At 55.0% G+C, this 22,696-nt stretch overlaps 1 protein-coding gene and 1 long non-coding RNA gene across 2 annotated transcripts; one reads left to right on the plus strand and one right to left on the minus strand.

The window, feature by feature from the left end:
• Positions 1 to 11,165, minus strand: SOX10 (SRY-box transcription factor 10). Its single transcript, XM_032996832.2, has 4 exons — positions 10,909 to 11,165; positions 9,226 to 9,684; positions 2,899 to 3,164; positions 1 to 2,497 (listed from the first exon to the last, which is right to left on the minus strand). The coding sequence occupies exons 2-4, from the start codon at positions 9,633 to 9,635 to the stop codon at positions 1,782 to 1,784; spliced, it is 1,392 nt and encodes a 463-aa protein (XP_032852723.2). The 5' UTR covers positions 9,636 to 9,684; positions 10,909 to 11,165; the 3' UTR covers positions 1 to 1,781.
• Positions 11,166 to 15,457: 4,292 nt separating this feature from the next.
• On the plus strand, positions 15,458 to 19,725 carry LOC116962611. Its single transcript, XR_004407675.2, has 2 exons — positions 15,458 to 15,576; positions 16,375 to 19,725. It is a non-coding gene; the product is annotated as an uncharacterized LOC116962611 (long non-coding RNA).
• Positions 19,726 to 22,696: the final 2,971 nt, after the last annotated feature.

A 22,696-nucleotide genomic window follows, 5' to 3' on the forward strand; every position in this document is an offset into this window, starting at 1 on the left:
TGAAACTTTTAAGTTTATTATTCCATATGTTTAATGCAGAGTTAATGGTGCTAGGACAGCATAGAGACTGGGGAAAGGGAGGTGGGGGAGGAAGGTGCTACTTGCATAAATAAGGGGACAGGGCTGGCAGAGGTTACATGCGTACAAGGAGCAAACATTCTACGTGATCTTTTCAGACACCACAAGGATAAGTCATCCATAACTAAGGGAGGCAGGAAGGGCATCTGACAGTCATATCAGCAGAGGGATACAGCGGCACCCATCACAGTCCACGTTTGGTCAAAGTATTTTATCTTTTAGACTGGAATATCCATTGGAAGGTCCCACAACATGTCTCCGCGATCAGTTGCCAGGAGTCATCTTTTCCTGCAGCAACTTTTGTGCCAGTTCACTCCATGGCATGACAAACCACCCCAGTCCTGGAGGTGACAAAGGAGAAGTAAGCAGACTGTCCTCAGGTGTTGGACTGAAAAAAAGGAGGTTGATCTGACGGCGAGAGCTGGTTGCTTCCAGTTTGAAACCCAAAGGGGAAAACGAATTCCTTTGCACTTAAACAGGCTTATTTTCTTTGCACTCGTCCAAGATTGGGTGTGTTATCTACCTTGCTTAAAGCCGCAGAGCATCTTTCCATCCTCAGCATAGGTAGGAGGGAGGTGTCGACTGACTGGAAGACATGATGAACAAACAAGCAGGGATGCACACCCCATCAGCCTGAGTTTGGAGTGGGGGTTCAAAGAGAGTATTGGAATCAACTCAGGGTGTTGGCAGTGCATAGTAGCTTTCTTGGTGCCTCTTCATTTCAGGCAAGCACAGTCAGACATGGGAGAGCAAGGACCAAGTTTGCTCAGAGGTTGTTGGGGATATTGAAGAGATTAGAAAAGACCGAGATGCCAGAAATGCCAGACATAAATGAACGATACAGAGTAATTGTAAGAAAGGAGGATTCGACCACAGCACCTTAATGATACACTGCTCCTTCCCCACCTCTCCCACACCTCCATACATGAACACGCATGCGCACACAGGCTGGGATATGAGTAACACTAAGACCAACAATGTGGTTCCTGAGCCCTACGCGTTGTTCAGGCAAGCCTTAAAATCTCCATGCAGGAAAGAGTGTGGGATTAAACAGAGACGGGATGGAGGGAAGAGGCGGGGAGGAAAGCAAGGACGCAGCTGTGGAAGTCAGCAGGGAAGCAAGCGTAGGTTGGTCTTCCAGTGGGGTTCAAGATTCATGCATGTGTGAATCTCAGGCAGGAGTGCTGCACGACGCTGATCGCGAGGAGGCTGGCCGTGCCGTCTTCCCTACTACTCCTCCCACAACGTCTTCACCAAGGCTGAGCAACCACCCTTCACCCGCAGCAGGTGACAAAGTGTTGGCCATTGTGGCCTGTTGGAAACACTCGCTAACTACTCCCTGGAGCAGTCTGGGGAGGGGAAGGAAAGGACAGTCTCTCTCATCATACGGTCCAGGGTGCGCACAACGAAACCCACCACGGACCAGTCACTCCATGTCGAGAATCCTCCTCATCTAGAAGGCCAATAAGGTGTTGCAAGCCAGTGACGTGGCCTGCGTGAAATTGGTAAAGGGCGAAAGGACGAAAAACCTTCCTCTAGGCGGGTGAGCCAGCGATAGCCGGGGTCAAGAAAGGCACTTCTGTATACTCAGTGTGTTCTGGTGGCTGGACGGCACTGAGTGACCTCGGAGTTCGGAGGCTCTTCTGCCTGTGCTGATTCTTCGGAGCCTTTCCGTCGCTGCTTCGGTCACCATTCCCCATTCCCTACGGTCTGGAGAGAGTCGTATACACGGGCTGTTCCCAATGTGTGGGGCTGTGGGACTGTGGCACGGAGGGTGCAGGGTCAGAGATGGCAGTGTAAAGGGGACGTTGGGAAGGTCCCATATAGGAGAAGGCAGAGTAGAGGCCGGAGGCTTGGGTGGAATGGCTGTAGTAGGGTCCCGAGGGCTGGTGGTCCGGGTAGTCAAACTGTGGCCTGGAGATGGAGGGGAAGGCCGAACCGTAGTGGGGCAGGCTCAGGGATGTGTAAGCTATCTGGGAGGTGGAGGGCTGGTCAGTGTAATGACCTCCAGGGGCGGACCCCTCCGTTTTCACCTGGGCCTTGGAGTCCACCACCGATGAGGTGGCAGTGGACAAGGAGACTCCGTGCTGCTTGGAGATCCAGGCAGAGTGTCCGCTGGCTGCAGCCAGCGCGCTCCCGAGGCCGTAGCCAGCAGCCGCCGCTGCCGCGTACCCCCCAACATGGCCTGGGTGGCCGGCGTGTCCGTTGGGCGGCAGGTATTGGTCGAATTCATTGACATCAAAGGTCTCCATGTTGGACATCACTTCATGGCTGATCTCCCCAATGTCCACATTGCCAAAGTCAATGTGTGGCTTTCCCCCTTCCCCCAGAGAACGCCCTTCTCGTTTGGAGTCGGCTTTGCCTGCCTGCAGCTCGGTCTTAGGGGTGGTAGGAGGTGTGGGGGGCCCGTGGCTCTGACCTGCAATGTGAAAAATATTTTGAGGAGGAAAGAGAGAGAAGAGGTAAGTTACCGCTCTATGCCTGGCTTTATACAAAGCCCAGCTCTGCTCCTCCCAGCATGTCAGCAACTGGCCGGCTGGAAGCTTCGGTGGAGGAAGAAATAGCCAGCCAAAACCTAAACCTTTTTATATCATCTCGTGGCAAAAGAGGGAGGATGCAACAATACCTTGCCTGACCAGAGGAATGCAAGTGCCAATGAAACTCAGGCGCGTCCCTATCCTGCTGACTGCAGCAGAACTCGTCGGGTCATGAGCAAGGTGTGAACCACATCGCTAAGGGTTTCACCGTGATGACTTGTCCTTTTTGCGCCTCCAAGTCGGCTGTAACTTGTCAGTACGTTCACAGAGACCTGGGACTCACCTGAAGAGTGTTCTGGATGACCATCGGACATGGGCGACCCTTCGCCGGGATGCCTGTGATCGAGGTGGGCGTTCTTGTAGTGGGCCTGGATGGCGGCAGCGCTGCCAGCATCCCCCTCCACCTGGCCTTCGCCCTCGCCCTGAGTGGCCTTGCCATTTTTCCGCCGGCGGGGCTGGTACTTGTAGTCGGGATGATCCTTCTTGTGCTGCATCCTCAGCCGCTCCGCCTCTTCGATAAAGGGCCGCTTGTCGCTTTCGTTCAACAGCCTGCAGAGGCCAAGGCGGTAAAGAAGAGAAGAGGGGAAAGAGAGGGGCAGGTATGTCAGAAAAAAAAAAAACAACCAACCAAACAAAACCACACCTAAACACAGCATCTTGGGATACAGCATGTAAATCCAGATGTCGGGTGTTGCCTTATTGAGGGTATCTCCCAGAACAACAGGGAGAGCTTGGAAGTGTTTCAGTGGAGACAACAATGTTTTCCTCCTCCTCATTAATTATTGAGCCCTGACACTGGCTGGTGCCAGCACTGGGTCCCTCTTCCCCTGCTGTGTGATGCTTCTCACCTCAGTAAGTTCAACACCCTCTCTTACATTGCCCAAAGGCAAAGCACAGCCTTTCATAGACGTGTAAAGTAAGGCTGGACAAACTGCCTTCAAAGACTTCGGGCAAATTAGGGGCAGTTGGGATCATCCTTCAGACTCAAGCAGTGTGTGACACTCTTGGTACCTATAGTGCTGTCTTCCACATGTCTCCTACTGTTCCCCAGACTGTATTAGTCCAGTTTAACCTCCCGCCCTTCCATAGGCTCTGCTCCAAGTTTGAGGCTTTACTGAGCACAAATGGCAGCAATTGCTGTTGACTCCACCAGTACCCATGTTGCTGTGTGGAGCTTGCTGGGCCTTTAAGCATCTTGCAGTATTCTAGAAGGAAATTAAAGAAAATTTCAAAGGGGGGAAAACAGTGTGTTCCACTATTCCTGGTGCTCCTGCTCACCTTAGACATGGATAATGCAAGAGGCTGAAGCACAAAGGACCAGCCCTTCTTGAACTTAGCCAAGGAGCTGTAAAAAATTCAGCTGCCACGTTGCTAGCCTTGTAGAAATAGATGAGTTTTGGTCTCTGGATGAAAGGCACTGCAGAAATGCAAGCTCCTTCTCTGTATTCTTGCCAGATCACGGGCTGCTCTAGTTAAGATAGGCTCTCTGAGAAAATGGTGAAATGTACAGGCAGGATGGCTGAGAGCACTTGAAGATGAGATCAGCCTCATTGCTCAAGCCTTTAGCAGTGTTTCGGCTGGAAGCACTTCAGTTTCATTTTACGATTTTTCCCCTCAAATACTCCTGTGACTCAAGGTTATCCTGTTTCCAACCAGAAACCAGCGCTCTCAGAAAGGACCAGTCTTTCCATGACTTGCAACTCCAAGAGCTGTTAGAAATGTTAGGGCTCCCAAATGGCAAAAATTACTCTGTTTAGGAGATGCCCGTGCCTTTTTCTCCCCAACAAAGGAACTACCTGGGAATGGGGCTGTGCCAGCACCTTGGTGCTTCTGAAACCCTCAGCACTGAAATGCAACCAATTGTATTATGCTGTAAGCACTGAGGAACATAGAGAGGCCTGAACTGGCCTGAAAAACTGAAGACAAAGAGGAGGCATGGTTCAAGAAGCACACAGATAAACCTGTCAGGGGATCAAAGGGGTCACCAGCAAGTAATGGGTTGGTTCCTAAGCACCCCTTTTCCCCCTGCTCCTTGTGCATCCCCTCGGCCGGCAGCCAGAAGGTGCGTGGCACAGGCTGGAGCCCGTTACAGTGCTGAGCTGGGTTCACTCCAGGCAGCCTGAGCAGGTCGCAGCCGCACACCACATTCCTCCACTGCCTTAATCCCGGAGATTAAAGCAACTGAGCCACCGTGAATCCAACACCAGCTTTCCTGTCTCCCTCCCGCCACCATACACCACACTCACACGTCCCGGAGGGCTCTAATCCCTCAGCCTGCACTGCTCCAGATGGCTCTCCGAGCGGTCCAAAGGGACATCATGGCCAACGTTTGTAGACTTCATGGACTGTGAAGCGACCTTGCTTGGCAAAATCTGCAGCCTTGCAGAACGCCCCATCTCCATGGGAGATGGAGAATAGAGGCAAAAACTGCAGCCTTGCAACCCGGGACACTTCACTACAAGGCAGCCAGGCTCCAGCATCCCTGCACTCCCAGCCCAGATGGTGCTAAAACTAGTAAGATGCTGTGGTTGGGAATGAAATGTCTCTTCCTACGCAGGCACCTTTTGGAGCGAGGGGGCTGTAGGCTGCACAGCCAGCTTTGATCTGCGGGGCGGACTGCGTGGCAAACTCAGAGCAGAGCCTCCCATGGAGACCAAAGCTCAGCCTCCCAGATCCGTCTTGTGGATGATGTGAAGCAGAGCTGCTTGAGGCTATGCAGGAGTCAAATCCCTGCCCTCTGAGCGATGCCCGAGTGCCTCACCTCTTCTCCCCTTGACAGCAGCCCACGGGCAGTGCCACCAGCAGGACAGCAGCAAGTCCACTCCCCGTGTCTTTGCCTTTTCCTTTCTTGCGCTGCCTGCGCCCTCCTCCCTCCTGCTGGGACCAGAGCTCAAATCGGCTTTAGCAAAGTGAAACTGGTGCGAGCAGGCAAAGGCCAGGAGATTTGGGGGGATTTGGATTTCACTTGCTTCCTGCCCTCCCCCTCCTGCCCCCCACGCTTCCCAGGCCATAATGCAAAGGAATCTCGCACGGGCAGAGAAGTTATGGATCACAGAGCAAAGCCATTCATGGGGCTTAACCGAGCCCTCGCCACCCTCCCCGACACCGAATGCTCACCCCCAAGCCAAGGGGACAGGGGCAAGCATCCAGCGCCCCACGCTGGGAGGAGAAAGAAGGGCTCAAATCTTTCTGCCCGCCTCTTGCAGCCTCCCCTTCTGCCGCCCGGCACTGCACCGCGCTGCGTGCCAGGCCACCGGCTCGGCGGCCAGAGGCCTGACCCTGTGCCGGGACTCAGCTGCCGATGAGTCAGTGGGGTGGTAGGGTTGGGCATCGGGGCCGATGCACGGCAAGGGTTGGCTGGGAGCAGAAGGCAGCCAAGGCGGGCGCTCCTACACCTCCACGGCCCAGGATTTCGTGGGCATGACCCTGTTCACTGGGTGCTGCCACCCCCCATGCAAAGGTCCCTCCACTGGGTCCCCTCGCTTCTCTTCTGCCGAGCCTTCCTCCCCTTATTCCCGTGCCTTGCTTGTTTTCAGCCCTGGAGGTGGTGCTGGCTGGCATTTTGGCTGAGAGTCATACTGACATTTTCAGCCGCTGGCCTCCATTTGAGAGCTGCTCCCCGTCCCACCCCAGGGAAGGAAAGCAGCCAAGGTAGGATTCCATGACCGTCAAGCACAGAAACACTCCCTTCTTTTTTTGTACATTCAATTCATCAACTGTACCCCTCATGCACCCTAAGTGGGTACAGACTGGGGGAGGTGGATGAGGCCATAAGCCCCCCAGCACCGTATTTGGGGCCAGATGGGTAGTGTGGCTGCTGGGGCATGTCCTGCCACCCCTCCCAATGAGGGCTGGGACCCGTGAGCGATATAGCAGTGACAGAGAGCTGGAGCAAATGCCGGCCTTAAAAAAAAAAAAAAAGCCTGGGCCATTGCAGCCTATTTTGCAGAGGAGTGCATGGGACAGCACTGGGGTTATCGCTCAATCTGCTAGCTGCCTTTCAAGAAGTTTTCCCAGCCTCTGCTGTTCCCACCCAGCGCGGATCACTGGGGACATGCTTGGTTTTAGTGGTGGTCTGCAGACAATCTCTTGTGCTCGCAGGTGCTCGTCTCCCTGCCTGACAAGCCCTTTACATGGGTAAGCTCAGAGCAGCCCATGTGGAAATATGTCGCCCACGTTTTCCAAAGCAACTAGTGATGTAGGGTTGGGGTGGCTGCCTTGTAAGGGTGGGGATACGCGAACAGCCAGGGCCTTTTCCCGGGGCCCTCATTAAATGTTTGAGATGAAGCCATCCAGAGCACAACCAGGCTGCCCACAGCTGTGCTGATGCATAGGAGCTATACCCTGGGGACAGGGTGTAGATGAGGGCAGTGGGAACTTCAGTGAAGGAAGACCCAACTGTACCATGGCTGGCAGGAGAGGCTTGGGGCTATTATCCTGGGGACCTTTGGGCCACCTCCCCGGGAGTTCTGTGGGCTGATATTTCCCCCCAGCCTCACAGAAAGACTCACGCACATGGTCCTACCCAGGCCAGGCACCGTCTGCACCCGCAACCCGGCTTACTCTGCTGTGCAGTCCCCGGCGGGGCTGCTGCGGCTCGGAGAGCCACAGCCTGCACTAGGGACACTCAAGAGAGGAGACGTGTCCAAGCAAAGCAGCTGCAAACCCAGCAGCACGCAATCACCCCAGGCCCGATCCCACAAGCTTCTCTGCCTGACCCACACTCCCTGGCTGCACGGTGCCCTAAGAAACCCCTGGGGATCTTGACCATCTCCCGGCGGCATCGTTCCCCCCTGCTCCCAGTCCCACGCAGCCAGCGGCGGGAGCTGTGCCCCGGGAGCAGGGTGGCAGCTGAGTGCGTGGATGCGGCCGTGGGCTGAGGGCTGTGTCTCGCTGGGCTCTGAATGCAATATCTGCGGAGGGTTTTACTACATTTCGCTATACTTTCAAGGGGGAATGCAGCGTCCAGAGGGAGGCCGTTGCTCTAAAAGCCGGAAATGTTTTGCCATAAAGGAACGATACTTTGAAATAACGCTTTGGGAACAAAAAAAAAAGGTGGGTTTCGCCTACACGCACACGCAAGTTCTAGCACAGTTTCACAGGCCAGAGGCTGGCAGCAGAGCCCCAGGCAGGAGCCAGTGCTGTGAAAAGCAAGGCAGCAGCGAACAAAGCGGGAAAGAGCATCAGATGAGACACCCGCAGTCATGCCCTGCCTTTGACTTCCCAAAGAAATCCCTTTGCTGGGGTTACACTAGACACTGACACATCGGGGTAAACGGGCTGACAGAGGGAGAAGCTAATGCCCAGGGGCCTGGTGCTTTGTGAGCAAGGAGGCTTGAAGCCAGGAGGAGACCTCGGCATCGGGTGCTGGATGGGGTGTGTTTTGCTTCTGCTTGGAAAAATGTCTCTTGGCCCACCCAAGGTTGAGGGTTTCCTCCACAAAATGCTGTCAGGGCAGGAGAGAGAATGGGAGGTTCCACTTGCACGAGCCTTGGTTTGTGCTGGTTGGTGCCAAGCGAGGAGGGAGGGGTGGGGGGGGGAACGGTGATGGGGACTTGTGGCAGAAAGTGTTTATAACAGGTTGATGGGGTTATCAGCAGAGACCATCTGGTGGGAAAGAAGTGGCACGGCCAGCCTGACATGCTTCGCTTGGGCACAACGGCCCTCTGCGCGCCCGTGGGCTGGCTGCAATAAATCAGGGCAGCCCGTCGGTCTTCTGGAGGAAGGAGGAGTGAGTTGGGGAGGGTACGTAAAGGACCCAGGGATCTTCACGAAGCCAAAGTGAAAATGGGTGCGACAAACTGGTGGGGCCAGAAGGACAAGCGTGTGTGTGTGTGTGGCAGTGAGGAGGGAGGGGCATCTCTCTGGGTGCAAAGGGAGATGGGGCTGGTTTGAGCCAGCATGCTGCAGGAGAGCCTGCTCAGGGTGGGACTGTTGCACCTCTCTTCCTTTCTGTAAGCCTCAGCCCCGCTTTCTAGCGCTTTCTCCTTGTCCATCTCACTGCACCTGCATGGCCTGCCAAAACCGGGACCGTCCTGGGGAGGATGGGTGCGGGGCTCCGACCGCGTGGCTCCCTTCCCCCGACCTTCCTCCTCAGCCCTAACTTGGTTTCCCACTTGCTCTGCCGCACTGCGCGGAAAATAACCCCTGTTGGTGTTGGGACCCAAGGTCAAAACGGACTTGAGGGAGCCACCAGTGAGTTAAGTTGGATGGGGCTCAGCCCGGTTCCTGCTAGCGCACAGCTTGGCCCAACAGAGTGGGTAAGCCAAGAAAACAAGATCTCCTCCAGCAGTCAAGCAGGAGAGGAAGAGGACGAGAGTGTCCTGGCCAGGAACAACAGGGGAAGTTAGTGGGAAACACATGGAAAGGGCTGCCGCCCAGGATGGGGATGATCCCTGCTGATGAAGCCACCACTGCGTCCAACCACCACTCTTGCCCCAGTCACCGACCGGGATTCCTGTGAGGGGGCTCCGCGCGGGGAGGGAAGTCCCCTCAGGGGACCCCCCTTCCATTCCACAAAGTCTCCATCCTTCCACATGAGCGCACAGTCCTCTCCAGGACACCTCCAGCCCTCAGCCCTCGCACTCCCCCTCTGCCCGCCCGCTCTTACCTCCAGAGCTTCCCCAAGGTCTTACTGAGCTCGGCGTTGTGGAGGTGCGGGTACTGGTCAGCCAATTTCCTCCGGGCAGCCTGTGCCCAGACCATGAAGGCGTTCATGGGCCGCTTGACGTGGGGTTTGCTCTTGTTACTTCCATTGACCCGGACGGGCATGGGTACCAGGGTCCAGTCATAGCCACTCAGCACCTGGCTGACTGCCTCACGGATGCACACCGGGAACTTGTCGTCGTCCGCCTCCGAGTCTTGCTGTTCCTTCTTGACCTTCCCCATTTCCCCGTTCCCGGAGCTGCCGAGATGTGGGGAGTTGTCCGACGCCATGGAAGGTCCTGGCGAGAGGCAGTGGTGGTCTTCAGAGCCCACCGGGCTCATCTCCACCTCTGAAAGGTCTTGGTCATCAGCCATCGTTGCTCTCGAGCCCTGCCTCTCTTCCTTCTTAGTGTCCTTCTTCTCACTGGGGAGGGGAGGGAGGAAGACAAAAACAAAGGAAAGAAAGGAAAGAGGGGAAAAAGAGAGAAAAGGAGAAGCAACCACCAAATCTGAAAGGGACTCCGAGGTCTCTGAAGAGCTGACCACGAGACAGGGGCTGCTCGATAAAAGCGCAAGCAAAGCAATTGCCGTGCACACCGCAAAACCCGTGATCGATGGGGGTGGGGATGGGTCGGGGCCCCTGATTAATTGGGATATCTCTCCCTATCTCTGCAATCGTCTGGAGCTGACATGTGCGGAGGGGCCTGCGGCAAAAGGGATAAGGGGGTTGGGGACCTGAAAGGAGAGAGACGTGGATGGATCTGCCCAGGCGCAGCTCCCCACGGGGGGCAGGATGGTGGGACAAGCCACAAAACTTGCGTGTGGAAGAGTCCCTTTCTTTCAGAGATGTGTGGTGAAATGCCAGCGCGGTTCCCCCGGCGGGGGAGAGGTGTGGGAGGGGGAGAGCTGGCACCGCATCGATAAATCAGAAGGCACCTATACCCCGGCTGCCAGGGAAGCTGAGCGGGTGGCACCGACGGGCAAGGAACCCGCCCGGGCCCTGGATCTGCACACAGAGACCCTGATCCCAGCTGTGGGAAAGTGCCTCTGCAGGGACACCCCGTCCCTCACCCTCCTCTCCCAGCTCATAAACCACAGGCTTAACATACATCTACATTGCATCCCCCCCCACATACACCTGTCTCTATATTTTTGCATATACATATTCACATTCATACATATATATATATATATATGTATATACAGATAAAAACACAAACCAAGTTTAACTTTGAGACAAGCCAGGGATTTGGGTTGCCTGCCCCACACACTCCTCCTCTCTCCTTCTGTCTCCAGTCACCTCTGAAAGTCCCTGCCGCTGTGCAGCAGTTCCCCCATTGGAGAAAGAAACACTCTAAAAATAAAGGCCTCTCTATTCCCCCCCCATCCAGAAATATAAAAAAAATAAATAAAATAAATAAATAAATAAATAAATAAACGGAAGAGAGAAATTAAAAAAGAAAAAAAGAAGTGATAGAAAAGCATGCTTCTGTCTCTGGCTTAGCTGAAAAAGAGCCAACACAGAGCAAGGGCTGCTATCCCTCCAGTTTCAGAGGGTGACAAGGACCCTTGCTGGGGAAATCAAAAAAAAAGTAAAATAAAGTAGAGGGGAAAAAAAGCGCGAGCGAGCTCAGGTAGGGAAACTTACGTTGCTGGCCGGTGTGCCGGGCAGATCCTGCAAGGGCTGTGATTTGTATCCCAATAGCCCCCCTGTTCTCCCTCCCAGCCCCAGCGGCGTCGGGGCGCGCGGCGCGGGGAAGCTCTCAGGCGAGTGCCATTCCTAGAGGGAGGCTTGGTTTTTACTAATACCCCGGCTGGATGTCTCTATCTGGCTTTGCTGCTTAGCACCGGGGGAGGGAAGGGCGGAAGGTGGAGCCAAGCACTCCTCAGAGCCAGAACACGGTCGGTCGGGGACGGTGGGGAGGGGATGCAGGCGGCCCCCCACCCCACCTCGGCCGCCGGCACGTTCCCCGCTTTCCCCCAGTGCCAGCTCCTTCACGAGAGCCGCCAGCGTTGGGCTGCTCTCTGCAGTGTGGCCACCCCAGCGACGGTGCTGGAGGATTCAAGCCCTGGGGGGGTGGTTTTGGGGTGGTGGGGAAGATGGGTGTGCACCCCAGGACTGGGATCCCCCTCCTTCCCCGTGCTGTCACGGTTGCTCCTGCAGGTCTGGTGTTCCCCCCACGTGCCAAATGAGTCCCTGGTCCCCATCACAGAGTCTCACAAGGACCCCGCTGCGCTGCAACAAGTTGGCCCAGGACCCAGGGGTCAAGATGCTGCCAAAAGGGCATCCTCATTCAGACCTGAGTCTGCGGGGAGGGGAAGGGGATGCAGGAGGTCAGGGATGTCCCAAGGATGGAGGACACCAGGTCCACAGAAAATACCGTGTTGCTGGACAGTGGGTACCAGTCTGAACCTTCTTAGGACTGTTGCACCGTAGGGATGGGCTCGTCACGACATGTTCACCTCTGCAGGGTCTTGCCAAGACAAGCAGGGTCTGCTTCCTCCCACATGCTGAATTTCTCATGAAGGCACATGTGGGGTCTTTCAAAAGGAAAGGGAGGTCTCCTGACAAGAAGGACTCTCTCATGTTCTCTTACCCTCTTTCTTGCTGCTCGTGCACTGGGACGCATAGAGGATCTCAGCACTCAGTGGGTTAGGAGGTTCTTCATCACAGCTTCCATTTTCTAGATCACTCTCCTTTCCAGATGCCTCTGGTAGTTGGCTTTTTCAGTCGTCTTTGTCACCGGGGCTGGTATAGACCAACATAAACCCTGTAACCATCAGAGATCACTCACGAAAAATCCGATGATCTTCCCAGGCCCTCCTGAGTTAGCAATGAGATAAACTTAGCTCCTGTCCCAGCTCCTTGCTACAGAGCCAGCCTGAAGATGCTTCAGTGCTAAGTCAGAAAATACAGAGAGAGGAATGTATGTGACCCAGAGAACCAGCTTCAGGGGATTTCAAGAACATTTTCAACTCCTGTAGCAGATATTCACTCCCCAGAAACTTTGTGTTAGAAAGGCCCAGCAAAAACACTGTCTGGCATCACATGAAGCGTAAGGGAACCCAAGGGATGGTGCTGAGTACCTGAGCTAAAGACCTGAGAACAGACCTGTGGGGCTGGCCACTGCCCTTGAAGACCTGGCTGACAGCATAGGGCCATTTCCCTGCACGTCTGCTGCTGCCTGGCCTAAGCAAAGTTCTGAAACCATAGGGTGGCTGCTGGAAAAACCTTACCAGAGCCCAGCGAGAAGTCTGAGCAGAGCTGGGAGGGGGAACAGCTGGATGCCACTGGCATCAAGCAGGCAGACACGCTTACAGGTGCCTCATGTACACCTCAAACAAAAACTCTCAAGGGATCATCTCCTATCTTTCTTCTCTTCAGCATTACGTACTCCAGAAAAAAAGATGGGTTCAGATACTCTTTTTCACATGATGTCTTTGTCCCTTTGGAAGCAAGGAATGTGGGTGCTTTTGTCTTGGATGCTGAGAAAACCCAGTGGAGAGCCTAGCAAAACGTCACAGAGACCCTGGTGCCTCAACCAAAGCAGTGATTGGTAACCCTTGAGTCCCAGTACGGGATGAGTTATCTCACCAAGAGAGATCCTCGTTGTGGTTGTTGTGAGAAGGGGTCTTGCAGCACAGACAGGGGCAGTTTGGCAGCTCACCCTCTGTCTGGCAGACAGATAACCAGCGAAAATGAACAGAGCAAATTTTCTTTGTACAAAGTTGTCCGTGGCCCACTGGATGCAAAGTCGAGATGCTGCCAAGATCCTGGTGTCTTCCTCCGGCCAGCAATGGTCCTCCTCGAGCTGCAGGGACTCTGCGTATGAGGTGTGGGATAACTGGAGGGAGGGGAGGTTTGGTGTCCTGTCCCACAGGGAGATAGTCGCTGCCAAGAAACACTGCTCTGCTTGTTCCCCTGGCTGCAGCCAACCTCCAACCTGGGGCAAGGAGGAAGACTGCCACAGAAAATGGCCAGAAAAGGGTGTTTATTTGCCCTCCCTTTGGGTGGCTGGTTCCTGTGGACTCCATGGGAAAGAGGCAATGGGACAGGGACTTCTTGTTCCCCTCCAGAGAGGATATACAGGGTGATGGTCACCAAGGGGTAGGGAGCAAGAGGCTGGGGGTCAGTCTAGCACTTTGATGGAATTGATCCCCGATCAGGAGACAAAGGAGGCCCGCAGGGCACTGAGAGGACCTTCACAGCCCACTCAGCTCGTACTCCACATGCAGCAGCCTCTTGGCAAGCTCTGCAGGGAGAATGAAAAAGTGCTGGACCCCAGCAAGACAGCAAGTGGTGGGGCTCCCACCTTCCTGCATGCCCCGCAGGGTCTGGGGGAGCAGAAGAGTGTCTGACCCACTGCTCCCAGCTGGGCCAAGAAAGGGATCAAACCCAGAAGGGATCTCAGTAACCGATGTTTGTCCCGCCGCTGACCATCCCTGCCAGGGTCTGCTGCCGCCCGCCAGACAGGAGCCAGGTCCTGTCCGTGCCTTGTTGGAAGAGCTGTGGGTGCCTCAGCTGCAGACAGGGACAGCCTCAAAGGAGCATGTACAGGCCACACAGCCCCTGCAAGCTGAAGCCTCAGTGTCTCCTCACATATAAATGGCAGGGAAGGGGTTTTTCCCCCTTTATTCTGCCTTTTTCCAGTTCTTGCTTTTTGCCTCCTTTGGTCCTGCCTCGTCTTTCCGAACCCTCTTTCCCTGTAGTGCCTTTTTCCCTGTTTTCAGCCCCCTCTCACGGCACTGACTGCTTCTATATCCTTTTCCAAGTCTGTTCTGTCCATGTGTCACCTCTTGTGCTATGAAGAGGTAGATGCAGGAGAGACGGCTCTGGAAAATATGCCTCTACTTCAGCAGGAAGAGGTGTGACGCTTTCTATTCAGGTGAGGTGAGAAGACAGGCAGAGGGGAAGGAGAAGACACCATCCCCGTTTCAGGAATCACTGGGGCGGCATGTCTCTTACTCCAATATCCCCTGGGAGCCCTTTTAAGAGACAAGGACCCTCCAAGAGCCACCACTGGCCACAGCAGCTACCATTGCAGAAGTGGTCTTAGGTGTTCCTAATGACTGGTCTGTGGGGAAAAGCTCATACAGCAGGTTTCCACCCCTTCTTTTCAGCATATATTTCAATGGATGAGATGCTCCAGGTCCACCAAAAGGAACAGTCCTTTGCGGGTGAGGGATCTATCAGTGAGGGTAATTCATGAGCCGGAGACCTTGCTAAGCCACAAATTTCCTGTGACTTGTCAGTGAATGCTTCCTTTGGTCCTCAGTCCCCAATATGCGAAGGTGGAAGGATGCCACTTCTCCACCGCAAAGCCACGTTGGGAGAGCAAGGGGTAAGAGTGGGTTGGAAGTGGAGATGTCCCACCTGCGTCTGCATCGCTCCCAAGGGCGATGGGAAAGGCACCCTGCTCTGGGCTGGGTGCTTGGCAGGCAAGGTGCCTTGTCGCAAGGGCAGGCAGGGACACCTGCCCAGTAGGGTTTCAAGCAGGAGACCACGTTGGTGGGACACTTCCACCACCAAGGTGAGACCACTGAGGTTGCTGGGGAGGGATTTTGCTAGATAACACCCATCCCCTGCACCCGTGGCAAAGGAGGAGTAAGAGGGGAGAGCCTGTCCGCAGCAGAGAAGCGACAGGATCCCCAGTGTGAGAGCCAGGGCCAGCTTTTGTCCCCTGCCCAGCTCGGGGGCACAGCACTGGTATTGTCCCAGGACTGCCTGGGAAAATGGGAGGGGTTCCCCATGAAATCTTTCCATACAGTAAAACAGCGTCAGAGCCGGGGAGCGAGGGGGGACGACACAGACATTCAAAAAAATACACACACACACACACACACACACACACACACACTGCACACCCCCCACTCCCCCCCCCCCGAGCCAAACAATACCCACAGTGTGCTGAGGGAAAGGGAGACCCATGAATTGGGAGTTTGATAAGGATTTTCTCCCGCGCGCGCCTGCTCTCTCAACGGCCCCTTCAGTGTTCCCAACACACCCCACACCCCCCCCCCCCCCTTCCCTTGCCGGCTTTCTTGTTTGGGCCTTAAACAGTGCGCCGTCTTTGTTCGGGATACAGGTGAACGACAATCATGTGATTAACACACACTCACACACACACACACGCGCGCGCGCGCGCGCGCACATAAAAAGCTTTTTAAGAGCGTCCAGCTTGCTCCAGACCCGAAGACGGGAGAGGAGACCCGGGCTAGGAGGAGCTGAGGCAGCGGCGGTGGCCGGGATGGGGACGGCCACTGGGATGGACGAGCGGGCGCCAGCGCCTCTCTGCAAAATCCCCTTCCTGTGGAGGTGGGCACATGAGGCAATAAGGGGCAGGAGGAGGCTGGGGGGGGGGGGGGGGGGGGGGGGGCAAGGTTTGGGGTTTGAGGGTGGGAGGGAGTCTTGCCCCTGCTGCCCTTCTTGTCCCTGCCAGGTGTGGGTTTGCACGGGCCGTGTGTCCCCCCACCACCACCACCCCGTGACGCTGTGGGAAGGACAGGAGGGGGGCGAACATCCCAACATTGTGCCGGGGAGGGGGGATGCAGAAGTCTCCCCCCTCCCTGCCTACTGGGGAGGGGAGCCAGGTTTCCTCTGCCAAAGCCAAGCCCTCGACCCTCCCTGGCTCCCACGTGGGATTTGCATCTTCGTCAGCATGAGGCTTGCTGGTCCCACTGTGGCTGGAGGGGAGGGCTTGGTGAGGAAGAGGAGGGGGGCAGAAGGGGGGACGTCTCCCTGCCCAAGCTGTAGTGTGGGGAGATCTGAATGATCAGTCCCATGGTGGTCCAGGAGGGAGAAAGGGAAAGGGAGAGGACCAGGCAACCCAAGGCAGTTGTGGGAAGGTTGGAGATGGCATTCTGCTGCCCCAGTCAGAAATAGTATATCCAACATCCTCAGTGAGTACTGCCTGTCCTCTTTGGTGTGGAGATGCCACAGGGCCCTATCACGCCTCATCACCATGACCATAAAATAGCTGCTTACTCAGTCCTGGGGGGAAGCGGAGGTTAGTGCGGGGATGGCCAGGTGACCATCTGAACCATCCACAGAGGAAGTCATGAAAGAACTGGGAAAAATAGGAAGATTTCAAATGGTTACTCTTTTTATTTGAAGATCACCTGAGTGTGATGCTCCGAGGAAAAGTGGGGAGGAGCAAAAGGAGAGGCTACCATAACGCTTGGAAAATCTATGGGTCTGCAGCTGGTCTCACTCGTGAGACATCATGGGACGTGATTGATGGCAGCCTGGGAGAGATCAGGACCAGGTCGTACCCTTTGCCGGAGCACCCAAGCCCAGCCCTGTCTCCACCACTTCCTCATGCCCTTCTCTACAAATTCCTCCTTGATCCGATGTCATGACTGCCCTCCCAGGCTCCCAGCAAGCGGGTTGTTCTCAAGACCTTTCCATGAACAGAAGCAGAGGGTCCCCAAAGCCCACGTTTGTGTCACCCTCCAGGATTCTGTGGTGGCCACAATATCCAAAGAGCGCTGCAATTTGCCTTGTTCTGCAGGCATCCTCCCAACAGGGAGCTGGGCACGGGAACCACGGCTGGGCTTTGGTCTTCATCACCCCACCGCCGGTTTTGGCTGAAGCTCCCAATATCGGTCCTAGACCTTCCCAGATGCCTCTCTGCTTCCAGTCACAGGCATCGGTGAACTGGCTGCCTGCAAGGCAGCCCGAGGAAAAAGAAAGTGGTGTGGGTCACTCAGGAAAAGCAAAGATCTGCCTGCAGCCCTGCCTGGGTCTTGGCAGCACCGCGCCACATCCCTGTGGTTACCGGGCAGTTAGCTGCAGGGGGTGTGCAGTAATTTTTGTCATGGGGTATCAGTGGAAACAAAAGGCGGGCGATGCCTGGAGTTGTTTACTGCCTGACTAGGTTGTCTGTCAATGCAATATTCTGCATGGGGCAGCAAAAAAAAAAAAACAAAAACAAAAACAAAACACTGCGGTAGCTGCCCTCCTCCGGGATTATTGTTCCCCATGGGTGACACAGCCTGGGTGATGCCGATCGGTGCGTGGCCCTGGGCTCCCATCACCCCAGGATGGGATGGGAGTCCTCAGGAAGCTCCTTGAGGATTGGGTCTGGGGCATGGTTACAGTGTCCCACCCAGCTCCGGAGCAGGAGAAGCCCCGTCCCCTCACCAAGGCGCAGTGAGGGCTGCTGCAGGTGCAGGAAACCACACTGCGTGTGCGTGTGCCTTGGTGTGGCCGAGCAGGAGACTTTGCTCAGCGGCGTTTTTGGCTATAAAGCAGTAGATTACAGTGCCAGCTGCTTTGGAGAGGAGGTGTAGGGAAATCCTCGTGGAAAGGAGAGAGGAGAATCACCTCTGAGCATTTCAAAGACCCCAGGCAGCTCCCATCCCGTTGTCTTGGCCAGACCAATGTTTCATGGGCATGGCGAGGACTTGTGATGGCTAAAAGGTACAATTTTCCTGAATTACTCGGGTCTGGGAAGATCAAAGAGGAACGGGGCAAGCATGTCTGTCTGCTACCTGCTTTGATGGGTGGCACGGAGCCTCCCTGTGTATTAACCCCCTCGTCTCTTGCTGGAGAGGCCAAGTGTACTTCCAAAAAGCAAACCCCAAAAAACAACCGCTGAAGGGGTGGGGATCTGGGGAAGAAGGGGACCGGTTTTGCCTTTTCTAGGATGGATTCTGACATATCCAGTGCGATGTCATGGCAGGAGCTGGGTGCTCTCAGTCAGATGCCCGGAGCAGAGAGGAAGGGAATTGTACAAGATTTGGCAGAACAACTAGAAAACGGGACCCTCCCGATGGGACCTGTGGTTGTAGCAGTGCTGGGTGACCCCAGTGGGCTCAGTGGTGGCTGAGGGGGCTCCAGGGTGATCTTCACCTCTGCCAGTCCTCTGGATGCAGGGAGGCTCCTGGGGAGCCGGGGGAAGGGTTAAGTCGGGAAGGCTTCAGCCTGCTGCCTTGGCCCCTGTAATTCCTCCAGAGAGTAGGACTGGGAGAACAAGGAGCCCTTTCTGTTCACAGGAATTAATAGCAAAGAGTCATCTGGGGTGTCATTCAAGCCCTGATCAGCTCCCGGAGGAATGTGAGGGAGAGCGAGCGAGGGAGCACGGCCCGAGGCCGAGGCACCAAAGCTGAGGCGGGAGCAGTTTGGCTGGTAACCAGCGTTACCGACCGGCATTTGGGCAGCAGGACCGTCTTCCCCTTCACCCCAGCCTCCGTGTCCCCTCTGCCCTGTGCAGGGGCTCACCCTGAGGGCTCACACTAGCTCCTAGGCTTGTCCCTTGTTACCCATCGCTTTGTCCCCGGGGTTGGGGGGGGGAAGATGTCCCAACCCGTCAACGCCGCAGCCTCCCCGCCGCTGAGCCAGGAGGGACGGGCCAGGCAACCAGGCGCCAGCACAACCCCGCTGCCCTCGTGGTGGACGTGAACGCCGGCAGACACCCCTTTTCCAGGGCTCACCCATCACCCCCAGCCTGTGATGGCTGTGGGGTTTTTCCTCCCAAGCAAGCTTGCCCATGGACAGGGTCTCCGGGGAGCTCTCAGGCATGGCCGGGGACATGGGGCAGTAGCTCAAGGGACCACAGAGTTCCGTGCTGAAGCCTTTGCTGCTGCATCACCTTGCCCCAATTGACGTGGTCACTGCAGTTTCAGGAGAAAGAGGTCAAGACAGTGAAATATCACGTTGGTGTTTCACGGCCACACAGGAAGGCTTGAAAGTGCTGCTTGGTGACATTGAGGTGTTGCCTGTCATGGCAACCAGCCCCGGTGGGACAAGGAGAGATTTTGGCCACATCTCTACTAGCCTGGGAAGGAGACCTTGGAGAGGTCCATCCTGTCGCACGGCTCCCTGCCCGGGCTGCATCCCGGGAGGCCCATTAGACCACACCTGGTAGCACAAGGTGACCCAGGGCTCTGGTGATGCAACACGGTCAGTCGTACCATACGGACCGTGGGGTCTTGAGGGCAACCCTTCGGGTCAGCCCTAGGTGCGTGCACGGCCGCAGCACGGACCGTGATCTAAGCTCACCAGCCTGGCCGTGAGTGCGGGCCGAGAAATGTGAACGGAGCCGTGCTGGAGTGCACGAGTTGCATTTGCTGGCCAAAACGCCTCTCACCAAAGCTCCCCCTCCTCCACACACACCCCAGGTCAGTGCAAAACCAGGCTTAAGCACTAGCTCTGCATCTCAGCATCCTCCAAGAGACGTGCGGGGCCGCCAGCACGGACTCCTCCCGCCCCCTTCCCACTCCCTGTACCATCGCCACCACCACCTCCACAATGAGCACGCCTTGTCATAGAGGGGTTAATAAATGATGCAAGAAAGGAGCCTTTTAATGCACGGTGACCTTTGGCCTTTCATAAATCACAGTGTTGGGCTGCAAGTGCGCAGGGGGCGCGAGGCGGTGGGGGGAGAGTATGGGAGGGGGTCCACGCAGCTGCGCCACGAAGTTGACATTGTTCCCACCATCACTAAAGTGCAACAAATCCCTCTATTGTGTTCCTGGTTTATCTGGTTCCTCTTGTTTATTAGCAGAGGTTGTTTGGCGCTGGCTCCAGCCCTGGGCGGGTGGAAAGAGTGTTGGCACGCACCAGAGGAGGGGAGGGAGGGAGTGGGGGGGGATTGGGACAGGAGGACGAGAGCAGTTCATCAATGGCTGTATTGTCCCATCTTTTTTGTTGTTCCTGTAATGATATGTTCGAAAAAAGGGGATTAAATAAAAAAAAAAAATTAAAAAAAAAAAAAAAAAAAAAAGAGGCAGGGGGAGACGAGAGCAGGAGAGAAAGACAAACGGCACAGAAGGACGTGGTAAGAATGGTCGGTCTGGGCCTGCAGCGGATGCTGTCGCAGCTGGGGAGGATGGGTCGCGACGGAACCACGACGGGGCTGCTCTGTGCCTTTATGTTGCTTATTCAGGTCGGGACGCATGAGCCCCAGTGGCTCGGGCTGGGCCCACCCGTGCCAACTCTATTCATGGCCAGCGGGGACCACGTGCGCGTGGCGGAGAGGATGGGGCGGCGGGAGCGAGGGGCTGGCGGGGAAGGGGGAGGAAGGCTATTCTTCACGTCCCTCGAGTCTCAACCTGCCTTTGTATAGAAGAGGCAGTTGTGGGGCACAGCATCTCAAAGCACTGGCATTGTCCTTCACCCCGCTTGATCATTGTCCCCCAACCTACCCACCCGTTACGAGAAGTACCAAGGCCCCTTCCCAAACTAGCACTGATTTTCTTGCACCCAGACCTTGCTTACGTTTGCATTTTTTCCCCTGGAGCTGCCTATGGACACATACCCATGGGGAGCTCCAGTGGTTTTCATCAGGATCAGCGGGACAGTGCTGGAATACGACGGCACTTTGGTCGCCACTTTGCCTGAAGCTAGATGACAGCACCGGTGAAACTGCCACAGCCACGGGGGCTTCGCTCCTCATTGCTCTGCCTGTTGCTACCCACGGAGCTGAACAGATGTGAGCGTTCCTAAGAGGTGCCCATCCCACCATAAACAGCCTTATTGAGATCAGGTTGAAATTTAATTGAGATAGGAGTAAAAATCTGTTGGGGGATGCTCAAGGGCTTTCTCCAGTTCATCTTAGGCCACTACCTGGCTGGTTTTATCCCAACCACACCAGCCGTTTCTGCCCCGATGTCTCCTGCGTCAGAGGTGTCGCGTAGGGGTGCAATGATCTGGACACGCACAGGAGCTCTGCTGTGATTTTTCCGTTTGTTTTCAAATGGCATAACTCAAAGGTCGAAACATTCTGCTGAAGTTGAAATAGCAGGTTTTATTTTGTGGTTATTGGGCTCCTGTGTCTGACCTCTCATCTTTCAACCTGGGTCAAGTTTTAAATGCAAAATGCTGGTTTGAAATGAAATGTCAGAAATTCCCTTTGAAAATGTCCATTCACAACATTTTGGCATTTAGAAAAGAGAATAATTCAGGAAGATTGTCTTGAAATGAAATGTTTTGATGTTTTAAAAATCCCCCTCCCACACTCGTTTTCCAGCCAAAAGTGCTTGTTGAATTAGGTCTGGATCTGCAACTGGTCTAATTCCCCTGAAGTCCCATTTCTTGGGAAATTATTTAGCAATAAATGCTCCCCCAACACCAGTCGTTCCCACTGTCAGATGATGCCACAGCCCTGCCATCCCTGCGAGGTCTCAGGGTCTCCACAAAGTGCTGGAGTGTGCCTGGATTCTTGGTTTCCCCGCGCCCCCCCTTTGCCGCAGGTGATCTCGTGACTCATGGCAGGGCCACCCTCTCCCCGAAGGTCAGGCGTGAAGCCCACCTGTAGCTCTGTGGCCTTAAAAAAGCGGAGGCTTAAACTCATGCAACGTGGTCACACGTTCGTGCAGCTGCTGCTCAGGGTGTTTCTAAAGGGACATATGAGGAGCTGGGTGGCAGGGCTGTGAAGGTCTGAAGCTGGAGGAGAAGTGGAAGGGAAGGGAGGAGAGGAGGCGATGGGACAGACTCTCCCTTACCACAGGGATGCGTGGCAATGCACGCAGAGGGACCCCTTTTCACCTGAGTGGAAAATGAAGTGTGTCAAAGCTGAGAAATATTGCTGGCTTGATTAAAGCTAACATTATTCGTACCCTCTTCTCCCACATAAATGTAAAACGAGAGGGTGAGCCATCCCAGTGGCTGCATAGAGGTGAGCCAGGTAATGACAACAGTATTATGCAGCTGTCAACAGCTTCCCAACCCCTCATTTCAAGAGTGGTTCAGCTCCCCACCTCCTCCTCTGCCCATCACGCTCCTTCTCCAACACAAGTCTGATCAGCTTCTCTACTGTAGGAAATACTAAAACCTAATTCTGGCTTCCACCAGTCAGATACTTCTCCATATCCAGCAGGAACCTCCATACCCATTGTCAACCAAAGCATCTTCCTGTAAGCTCTAAAAAGAAAGAATGAATAATTCTCACCAGCAGTCAGTATCACTATGTGTCCAGATAAAACATCAAGGTCCACCTGCCCTTCCCTTCCTCCAGTCCAGTGAGAGGGGACTTCATAGGACTTCTGGATTACAATTCCGAAGAGTTATAGGGTTTTCCTTGGAAAAATCTGGTTACCAGTGAATTTAACAGCAACCTGGAAACAGAATACAGTTTGCCTGTGCCAACTTGAACCCAGTGGCAACATCACCCCTACACCAGAGCTGGACAGTCACAGAAATGTATCGAAGCCAAATCCCCTCTGCGACTCTCATGTCTCTCTTTTTCTCTCATGGTCAGCCTAAGTTTTGCCTAACCTAAGGGTACCTACCAATCTCATCTGCCCTCACAGTAGGTGGCACTGGTGGCTTTGAAGGAGATGTTCTTGTCTGCCCAGAGTAGGTCCTGTCATGTCACAGAAAGGAGAGAGTCCTGGAACCTGGATTTATAGCAGGCAAGTGCACCCCTGAGCGTCCTCAAAGGCAAAGCTGAGCTGCTTCCCCGGAGAGCAGCATCTGGATCACACCACAGATG

This window comes from Tyto alba, unplaced genomic scaffold (assembly GCF_018691265.1).
Source record: "Tyto alba isolate M040663 unplaced genomic scaffold, T.alba_DEE_v4.0 Super-Scaffold_2, whole genome shotgun sequence".
Classification (NCBI taxonomy): Eukaryota; Metazoa; Chordata; class Aves; order Strigiformes; family Tytonidae; genus Tyto; species Tyto alba.